Genomic DNA, 11151 nt, shown 5'->3' with positions numbered 1-11151 from the left:
AAAACAAAAATAAAGAGCTATGAAATGTTCCGTTATGTAGTCCCATAGATTGTCTATAGCATGGCAGTGAAGTTTTTAGAATTGTGCCAAATGCTTCGTATTTGTTTTTAAATGAGATTAGATTGTATTTATGCCTATTCAGTGAAAAGAGCCTTACTTACCTGCGGCAGGAAGTCTGAATAGTAATAATGGTTCTTTTCCCCTCAATGTTTGAAATATTTTCCTGAATTTTTGTCAGGAGTTTTCTCATAACTGATCAAGAACCTTTTGGTTTGTATTATAAGTGGTGATCTATCAATTATGTTTCATTTTTCAGGTTTCTAGAAGCTGATTGTTCTCAGCAATTACGCATGATGCTCAGTGCTAACACTATTCAGTTATGAATAAATGCCATTGTGTTAGGGCTTCATCTCTTATTCTCACCTGCAGCTAGAATGCCAACTGATCGTATGCTGTTCATTGCAGACCTCAGATAAATACCTCAGTTATTACCCACAACTTAAAAGCAATGAAATCAGCATATAAAGCCCAACTTTAACTTTATTTTTTAAATTTTTTTTTAAGATTTTATTTATTTATTTGACAGAGAGAGACAGCAAGAAAGGGAACACAAGCAGGGGGAGTGGGAAAGGGAAAAGCAGGCTTCCTGCTGAGCAGGAAGCCCGATGCGGGGCTCGATGTGGGGCTCGATCCCAGGACCCCGGGATCATGACCTGAGCTGAAGGCAGACGCTTAACAACTGAGCCACCCAGGCGCCTCCCAACTTTAATTTTAATAGCACAAATTCCACCTACATTAATCAGTAAATGTTAAAAACAAGCATGTTACTTATGCATTTTGTCTGAAGTCAGATGGAATTCTATTCCCTATTAACTGTATAAACAAATGTAGACAAGGCAAGCAAGAATTGGAGCAGAAAGTTGTCCAAGTTTAGAGGCCAGCCTGGACAAGATTGAAGACAGAAGGCTGAGAAGATTGAAAGTATGGTAATTGGAAGTGGGAGTATATTGAGACGGACACCTCAAATTAAGGAGAGACAATTTATGGATTCAATTACGAGCAATATAAAGGGGCTGTGATGCAATCGAAGCTGTAGGGGGAAAATAGTAGCAGTAGAAATTTAAGATGGAACATGTAGAAAGAGATTGTAGATCAAATAGAAATTCTTGTAACATGGATTACATTCTGTGATTGTCATTGAGATTGAGCCAAAGCAAAGGGGTCATGGGGAGAGATCTAGATTGCTAGATCCGAACCACTACTGTTTTTGAGTATTTGAAGTTATTCTAATGTTTATAATTATTATTGGCACTTAACTAGGTTTTATATGATTCCAGTAGAGTTCAAGATCAAACAGGCTTTTGATTTAGCGTTTGAAAGATATGAGGTGCCCATAAGAATTGATCCTACAAATAAGGAATGGGATAGGTGGCGAGTGAGCTGTTTATGATAATGGCTGAATTGGACAACTGGATTTTTTTAGAAAATAATTTTAGAATAGTTTTAGATTTACAGAAAATTTGCAAAGATAATATAGAGTTGGCACTGGGTTTTTATTTGGAGGATGTGGGTGTTGGGAGGGCAACAGGGGAAGGATTGTATATATAGTTTTCTATTCAGCAGGACTTGAATGGAACACATTTGAAAGAGACTGGGCACAGCAAATATTGTGTCTAGAATCTAGCCATGCATGCATAGCCTAGGTGATCCAGGTGTCAAGCCATGTAGTGATACCTCTAGGTAACTGAGTTAAACTCAGTTCTTCTCTAGTGGAAGGTATTTCCATCCTAGATTTGGTGGAGACCTCATGATTTTGCAATGACCAAACACAGGCAAAGATAACCAAGCATGTAGAGAAATAAGACACCACCAATAAGAAAGCAGTAAAGAAGTCCTATACAAGTTTCAGGTGTTGACATTATCAGACACTGTAAAACAAATATACTTACTGTTTTCAAAGAATAAAAGATAAGCCTAAGACTATCACAGGGAACTATAAAATAATAGAACTTCCAGAAATGAAAGTACAGAAGTTAGAATGCACACAGTCACAATGGCAGATTGGACACAGAGAAGCAGTGAACCTCAAAACAGACCCAAAGAAACTCTCTTATGCAGCACAGAGACAAAAAGGTAGAAAATAGGAAGGTGAGGTAAAAGTGTGGACTTAACATAAGACTAATACATGTTTGATCATCAGAGTTATAGAAAGGAAAGAATGGAGCATAAGAAATTTTTTGAGACGATGCAGAATTTTCCCAAATTGATAAATGGTATCTATAGATTAAAGAAACTCAATTCTAAGTAAGAAAAAGTAAACACCCACAGCTAGACATGTCAGTGAAACTGCTGAGCACCAAAGACAGAAAAAAAAAAGCGGTCAGAAAGAAAATAAATTAACTTCAAAAAATTAGCAGTTAGACTAAAAGATTAGACTCACTCCCAACCATGTAAACCACGGTACAGTAAAAATTATACTTTGAAAGTGCTGGGTAAAACATTAAATAGCTTCCAACATAGAATTCTATATTGAACATACCGTTCAAGAATAAAGGTGAACTTCCAGATAACTGAAGTCATTGGTGGCAACCTAAGCTACCTGTTTCCCAATATTTCATTGCAAAATAATGCAAAGAACAAGAAGGAAAAAGTAAACCTACACAAAAGCCACAGTCTCAGCGTAACTTGAAGTCGGAGAATTTTGAAATGTCAAACTACCTGAATAAAATGAGAAAAATCCCCAAATCTTAGCATGTACTCTCATATGCCTGCTCCAGCACCACCCCAGTGCAAGGCTTTGTGGAGCAAAGGCAGACGGAGATCAACTGCAAGAAAGAAGGAGGATGCCTGTGCAAGGGCATTGCAGACGTTAGTCTGTAACTACCGCCAGAAAGACCAAGTCCGTCTTCAATCTGAGTCTAAAAACATGTCCAAGTAGATCAGAGCACAAACTATAGGCAAGGGGCTTCAAAGTGAGCACAATTCACAGGGGGCAGGCATGATTTGAAGGGACAGCACTGAAACACAGCTTCTGGTGAAGGAAAAAAGTAAAAAAGGAGAAGCACCCTTTGACAATTAGGTGATGAGAAAGAAAAGCAGCAGAGGGAAATTTAAGAGTCTTGCAAAATAGATGAGTATTGCAAAATTGGAGCACTTACAGCCCCTCCCGATCACCAAAACAAACCCACAAAAAAACCACTAAAGTGCCTGAATTTCACTAGCTTGATGGAAGAGACCTCAGACATGAAGCATGAAAATATAAATAACAGGGCGCCTGGGTGGCTCAGCTGGTTAAGCGACTGCCTTCGGCTCAGGTCATGATCCTGGAGTTCCGGGATCGAGTCCCACATCGGGCTCCCTGCTCAGCGGGGAGTCTGCTTCTCCCTCTGACCCTCTCCCCTCTCATGCTCTCTCTCTATCTCATTCTCTCTCTCAAATAAATAAATAAAATCTAAAAAAAAAAGAAAATATAAATAACATATGGATATTGACAAGGAAAAAGGAAATTTGTCATCACTTGCAGATTTGATCGTGCACGTGAAAAATACAAAATAACCAACAGGTAAATTAGAAACAATAAGATAATTCAGTTCTACTTCCAGCTGTGGGTGAATTGGCTTGAAACAAAAAGACCTACCCATCAAGAACAGTTAGAAAAGCTGGATTTAAAAACAAAACAAAACACTTGTTTGAAGGATTGAAGAAGTACTAAGGTACCAAGGACTTATGGGGTCGAGATCCTAGAGCAAAGGGAATTCAGGGGTGAACATGATAGTAAAGTTTCACCTTGAGGCATTTGTTGATTCATAACCAGTGACTGAGAGAGATACCTAGTAGCAGGGAGGTCAGTCAAGAGGCAGAGACCTCAAGCAAAAGCTGTAGGCAGTATCATTGGGTCGGGGAAAATACAAATTTAGCATCTATCAAGGAAGGAGGCACTGTTCAACAGGATTTCAGTTGGGACACTTGAGTGGCTACATATTAGAAGCAAGGGCTTATCAGAAACAGACAAATTTGTACAAACCCAGAATCCTACGTGGTCTTAGTCCCACCCCGGACTGGAGTAAGCTGATGTGCCATTACCTGAACTGCCTGTACGAAGCAGCAGTAAACTGTCTCTGGAGGAAGATATCATCTGAAGTCTCAACTGATTACTACAAATTTTAATTTATAATATACAGCATCCAGCTGAAAGTTATTTCACTTTGACAATATCAAAAGATGAAAGATCAAGGAAGAAAAATAGAAACAGTCCCATGGGAGTTACAGACTTTTCATGTATTGATCAGAAAATTTAAAATAATGGCAATGAATAAATTCAAAAAGAAAAGATGAAGAATTTTAGCAAAGAATTAAAATCTATTTAAAAGTTAAGTGGAGGCTTTTGATTCCAGACAAAAATGGAGTGGAAGTATTTCTCTTCTATTCCTCCCAGACCAGTTAGGGACCTCAGGATCCAAGGAAAGAAATGTGGTAAAGTCCTTGGGTTTTCTTTCTGCCTCATATATCCTACAGTGGCCATTGCATTATATATCCCATAATGGAGGAGCTGCAATCCAGAGATGCCAAATGTGCACACAAAAAGCCCAGGAGAAAATACTTCTGTAGCCAAAGGACACAGAAAGGGGCAGCCTACCAAGATGGAATAGTTTTAGACAATAATTGCACTACTCCAACCAAATGCTACCAGGAAAACTGAGGCCCATCTCTACCCCCTACAGCAATGGCTGAGCTGGGGGCATAGACTCCACCCTCACCTGGATGTAAAGAAGCCAGGGTGGTGGGTGATGTCAAAGGAGGCTCAAGTAGTGGTGCTTGGGAGTCTCAGTTGTCTGAGCGTCAGACTCTTGGTTTCCACTCAGGTCATGATCTCTAAGTCTGGAGATGGAGCCCACTTCAGACTCTGCACTCAGTAGAGAGTCTGCTTCCTCTCCTACTCTCCCTTTCTCTCTGCCCCTCACCCCCCCAACCCCCACACACACTCTGAAATAAATATTTAAAAAAAAAAAAGGCCCAAGTAGAGAGCCAGGATCTCCATCACAGCACAGTGGTTATAAGGCCCCCTGATATGGTGTCAGTGGAGGCCATCTGGGGAAGAGTAACAAGGCACCTCCAACATACGACCTGGGTTATCTACAGAGGCCAGGGGAGAACTTGAACTTCTCTACTTCAACCTTGTAGCAACAAAGCAGTTCCCCAGCACCCCCACCAGCAAAACGTCAGAGGATTTCTGCTTAAACAGAAGATATGAATATCCAGGGTCTTATACCTTAAAATATCCAGGACTACAACTTAAAAATCATTCATTATACCAAGGACCTAGGAAATTTCAACTTGAAGGAAAAAAATATAATTAACAGATGTCAATATCAAGATGACACAGATTTTGGAATTATCTGACAAGGACATAATAAAAATATTTTAATGAGCAATTACAAATAAAATTAGAACAAATGATAAAAAGAGTCTCAGCAAAGAAATAGAAGATATGAGGAACCAAATGGAAATTTTAGATCTGAAAAACACAATAATTGAAATTAAAAAACTCAGTGAATGGGCTCAATAGCAGAATGGAGGGGAGAGAGGAAAAATATGCCTGTCAGTGAACTTGAAGACAGAACATAGAAATTACCCAATCTGAACAACAGAAAACAGACTGAAAAAAATTAGTAGAGCCTCAGGGATATGTAGGCCTCTAGCAAAAGATCTAGCATTTGCATCATCAGAGTCCCAGAGGGAGAGGAAAAACAGTATGGGGCAGAAAAAAATATTAGAAGAAACAATGGCTGAAAATTCCCCAAATTTGGCAAATGACATAAACCTAAGATTCTAGAAGCTTGAGCAAATCCAAAACAGGATAAAACCCAAGAAATCCACACTAAGACACATCTTAATCAACTTTCTGTAAAGTAAAAAGTTTTGAAAGCAGTGAGAGAAGAGATACCTTAGCTATAGTGGAAAAACAATTCAAAGAACAGCCTATTTCTCACCAGAACCCTAGAGGACAGAGGAATTGCACATTTTTTCCAGTGCTGAAGAAAAAAAAATTGTGAACCTCAGTTTCTATATCTGGCAACAATATCTTTCAGGAATGAAGGGGAAATCAAGACGTTATCAAATGAAGGAAAACTAGTAGAATTGGTCTCCAGCTGACCTACTCTTTAAAAAATGGCTAAACGAAGTTCTTGAAACAGAAGGAAAATGATAAACGAAGGAAGCTTGGAACATCAGGAATGAAGAAAGAAAAATGGAAAGAGTAAAATATGGGTAAATACAGGCGGCCTTCCTTCTGCTTTTGAATTCTAGAAATTATCCTTGACAGTCGAAGCAAAAACGATAACATTATCTGGTGTGGTTCTCAACGAATGTAGAGGAAATCTTAAAGACCGTTATAAATGGGAGTGGGTAAAGGGACAGGTATGATTTAAACACCTTTACAGGAGGTAACTTTTCCACATTTCACTAGAACTGGTAAAATGTGGACACATACCGACTGTGATAATTTATGTATCTACTTGGGTGGCTTTGGACAGCTGATTGTAACAGGTTGAAAGGGGGCAGGATGAGGTACGTGGAAACAGTTAGCACACACTTGAGGATGAAAGGTTGGTCTTGGGAAGAAAAGAGCCTGAGGTTGGCTGAAGACACACATTGAGAAAAAGTGAGGGAAACAGGGACTTGCTTCTGACGATGACTCTCTTCTCAGCCAAGCAGGCCCCTGCTGAGAGAGGGGATTAGCCGAATTGAGGGCGATGATGCGGGTCTGGGGCGCCGAGGGAGGATATGAGCACCAGAAGGACAAACAACTCAGGTAGCGTCTGGAGTTGACAGGTTTTCAGCCCCACTGCTCAAAAGCTGGAAAATGATTAGTTGACCGCCAGGTGGCGGTGTCTGTGGAAGCTCAACGTATCCCATCGGCCCTGGCGCCGGGGCGGAAGAAGGTGCGGAGGTAATTCTCTGGCTCGCTTCGCCTCTACTCTCCTTTCCCGACTGACGTTGGACAACAAAGATGGCTGCAGGAACGAGCAATTATTGGGAAGGTGAGGGCGAGGCTTCCGTGCGGGTCTCGCCAAGAGGCAGAAGGGCTGGGTGGGGACGGGTCTTGGGGGAGGCGGCAGAGGAAAGAGCCTGGCCTCCGGAGCGGCCGAGCCGACGGGTGGGGCTTGTCTAATGGGAGCCCCGGGCCTGGGGGCTGAAGAGACGGAACGGTCTGGGGCAGAGGGCTGACCCGAGAGGCAGCGAGACCTGGAGCAGGGGTTGGGCGGAGAGAGCTGAGCGGCGATGGAGTGGAAGAGGGTCCTGAGTCACTGGAGGAGAACTGGGTTGAGGGGCTAAGCGAACTTGGACGAAGGGGTTTGGGGCACGAACTCTTGAGAGGAGACGAGTTTTGAGAATATCCCGAGCCCAGGAGGCTGGAAGAGTCAGCGTTTTAAGAGTTGAGGTCACTCACTGTTGGACGGTTGAGTAGGATAAGGGAAAGAAGGAACTCGTCAGTCCGGTCCATCGAGGGAAGTTATACGAACGAAATGTCTCCTACTGGGTCCCCCTGGCAGCTTCAGGCTAGGACTTCGAGGATTGGGTGTCGAGTCCCGTTTGAAGGCAGAGGAAATAACTTTACCCTCTGCTGTGGAGATGAGTTTTGTTAAAAAGAGAAAGTTGAGAGAACCAGTATGAATTGCAATGATTGCATTTGCTATACCTCTTCTGCAAAACAAACAAAAAACAAACAAAAAAAACCGTCTTGTGATTTGACAGGTACGTTTATTTAATTACTGAAAATACGTTCCGGTAAAGTGGGCTCATGTAAACCTCACTCCTGGACCATGATGACGACCAGGGATCAGAGAAGGCTCATCTTTTTCTTTCAGTTGTCTCTTTGCTTTATTACAACAGAAACTACTCTCCGAAGCCTCTTGGAAACCACAAGTGACAGTATTGTCACTATCAGCCCCTTGGTCTAAGAGCTTAATTCTAAGTTCATCCATACTTGCTTCTTATACTTTCAGAAGGCTTTTACTTGATGTTTTGTATTAGGAAAGACAGTTACTAGTTACAGAGAACCATGATTATAGTTTAAAACATGCATTTAAATGCCTATTTGAAATGTGTACTAGATAGAAAATATTTTTTAAATTATGTACAAGTGGCTGTTGGTATCTTTAATACTAGTCATTAGGCTATAGTTTTTTGAAGCGCCGTGCTGTAATAATTACAGCAGCTTATTATTGACAACCTACTCTGTCCTTTAAGCATATGGTTACTAATGCATAGAAAAACCCTGAAGGTAAGGTCCTGGGATCCAGCCCTATGTCCCACTCCGAGCTCAGCAGGGAGTCAGCTTGAGGATTTCTGTCCGTCTCCCTCTTCCCCTCCCCCTCTCGTGCTCACGCTTGTGCGGGCGCGCTCTCTCTCGAATAAATAAATAAACCTTAAAAAAAAAAGTGGAGTTTCACAGGTCAAGTAGATTTTCAATAAATCTCAGAGTCAGTTCTCAGAATCTCAGAACATTAGGGTGAGCTAAGATTCTGAGACTTGATCGTCTCTGGCAAAATATGCTCCACTATATTATACTGCTTCCTACTTCTGGTTGCTGATAAATATATTGAAGTAATGTTTTGTAATCCTTATTCCTGAAAGATGAGATCCTTACAATATTCCTTTCTAAATTTCAGCCCTTTTATTTTGAGGTCCACTTCACCATGAATGAGAGTACTCACATCTAGATGTAGGTTTCCTGCCTCGGGCTTCTCTTATACCGATGTTTCTGTTTGCTTCTATTCTTTTAAAACTTAGGCCCTTATTTTGTCATACTTATATTTGACCTTGTTAGTCACATAGTTTATTATTAATTTAAGAGTCTCTAAATTTCTTTCAGTAAACTTACTGAAAGACCAATTTTTAATCCTTCGTTAATGATTATTTTTCTTTAAGCTTCAGTTACTAAGTCATTCTACTAAGAATTTCATAAGCTTTGGAATATAAAGAGATAGGAAAATCTCTGTCAAAAACAGCGATGGTTTCTTTTTAATGAAGTTAGTTTATAAGTTGATATAATGCTGGTCATAAACCCATACTCAGTTTCTTTATGATTTGTATTCTCTTCTCTTTCCCCCCCAAATTACAGAATTTTAGGCATTGTTACAGAAATAATTTCAGAGATGTTAGAATGTTTGTTGTCTAGCTATCTTTGGAATACAGGTGAAATTTTCCACCTCCCACTGTTTCTCCCCTTCTTGACCCATCTGAAGTTTAAATCAGAGACAGTTTGCTTTTCTGGGTAAGTCTTTGGCTCTCTCCTTTTAACACTTTTCTTTATGGGGAATCTAGATCAATATATGATTATTTTCATAGTTTTCTTCAGAATAGTTTTGTAATTTTTATGTCTGCTGATGGATGGACTCTTTGTGTTTAATTATTTACTTCTGAAATTTTGTTAAAGATCTCAGGAAACAAGCTCGACAGCTGGAAAATGAACTTGACCTGAAACTAGTTTCCTTCAGTAAACTATGTACAAGTTACAGTCACAGCAGTGCCCGAGATGGAAGACGCGACAGGTATAGGTACTACCAGATTCTGTCTCTTATGCCTTAAACCATAGAATGTTTTAAAAGCATTAAAAAATAAACTAAAATATATAACTCTAACTTGACCTTTTGGTGAATTTTTGGTATTTTATTTTTTTGTTACTGTTTATTTTAGTGATTTATAAAAATTCTTCTTAATTCTTGAGACTAGCATTCATTTGGGATCCTTAGGCGAAGGTTGTGATGGTGTAAGGAGGAAAATGCTAAGGCTTAAGAATGAGTTTCTCATTCTTTTTCTAGTTCAGCCAGTGTATGGTATATGGTTGATTTGCCCACATTGTATTTCTTATATCTCCTGGTTGCTAACTGGATCTGAGAAACTACCCAAATGTAAAGTATACATACTGCTAGTCTGGTGTTTTAGAATGAATCTAATGCAGTGTGTATCCTCACTATTAATCATTCAAGCTATTTTTAATTTTGGTTCTTTTTTGAGAAACTGGAATATACTGTATTGAACATATGGAAAATGTAATCTTATCTTTGAAACTTAGGTTCACTTTAGGTCATCCACTTGTTTAAAAAAAAATTAGGAAATATTTAAGACACTTAGAGAGAGATAAAGAATAATGGATCCTTATATGCCCCTCTCCCTCTTTAAGAAATAATCATTATCAGTTCGGTTGATATCAGTTATCAGTATCCCATTTTCTGCTTCCCCATAATCTCCTTTTTTTTTTAAGAAAGATTTTATTTATTTATTTGACAGAGACACAACGAGAGAGGGAACACAAGCAGGGGGAGTGGGAGAGGGAGAAGCAGGCTTCCCGCTGAGCAGGGAGCCCGATGCGGGGCTCAATCCCAGGACCCTGGGATCATGACCTGAGCCAAAGGCAGACGCTTAATGACTGAGCCACCCAGGCGCCCCCCCCGCCCCAATCTCCTTATGTTTTTACTACATATGTTTGGTTCCTAAACAATTTATGGTATCTTACTATAGTCATTTTGCAGCTTGGTTTTGTTTAACATTATCTTTGTGATTAAGCTTTGGATACATTTAACTGTGGTATATTCATTTGCTACATATAGTATCATATTGCGATTGTATGGTTGTATATTGTAATCTGTAGATGGACATTGTTTCTAATTTTTGCTAATAGTAATAATTTTAATAGCTGACAGTGTTCATCATGTATCAGGTACTGGTTTTTTTTTAAGATTTTATTTATTCATTTGACAGAGATATAGCAAGAGAGGGAACACAAGCAGGGTGAGTGGGAGAGGGAGAAGCAGGCTTCCCACAGACGGAGCAGGGAGCCCGATGTGGGGCTTGATCCCAGGACACTGGGATCATGACCTGAGCCGAAGGCAGACGCTTAATGACTGAGCCACCGAGGTGCCCCCCCTTTAAGATTTTATCAGGTACTATTTTAAGCATTTTATATGAAGACTGCTAAGAACATTTTTACCTATAAAAATATTACATATTTAGCAGTGGAATTGCTGGTTGCAGAGTCATTAGTTGTTAATCCTTTTTTTTATTTAACATACTTTTTTGAAGATTGGCAGTGAGTGGGATTTTTTTTCAGCTAATAATAATAAAACAATAAAAATTGAGCATGGGTTT

General features: G+C 39.8%; 1 protein-coding gene across 2 annotated transcripts in view; it reads left to right on the top strand.

Moving 5' to 3' along the window:
• Nucleotides 1–6922: 6922 nt before the first annotated feature.
• Nucleotides 6923–11151, top strand: part of GOSR1 (golgi SNAP receptor complex member 1) — a 62111-nt gene continuing 57882 nt past the window's right edge. Inside the window, exons 1-2 of one of the 2 annotated variants that reach the window (XM_027625022.1) lie at nucleotides 6923–7040; nucleotides 9440–9560. In XM_027625022.1, the coding sequence (XP_027480823.1) occupies nucleotides 7010–7040; nucleotides 9440–9560 (152 nt within the window). In that variant the 5' untranslated portion in view covers nucleotides 6923–7009. The remainder of the gene's footprint in view (nucleotides 7041–9439; nucleotides 9561–11151) is intronic. The other variant, XM_027625023.1, reaches the window with a different exon arrangement.

This window comes from Zalophus californianus, chromosome 16 (genome assembly GCF_009762305.2).
Source record: "Zalophus californianus isolate mZalCal1 chromosome 16, mZalCal1.pri.v2, whole genome shotgun sequence".
Classification (NCBI taxonomy): Eukaryota; Metazoa; Chordata; class Mammalia; order Carnivora; family Otariidae; genus Zalophus; species Zalophus californianus.
This window is presented reverse-complemented; position numbering and strand designations above follow the sequence as displayed.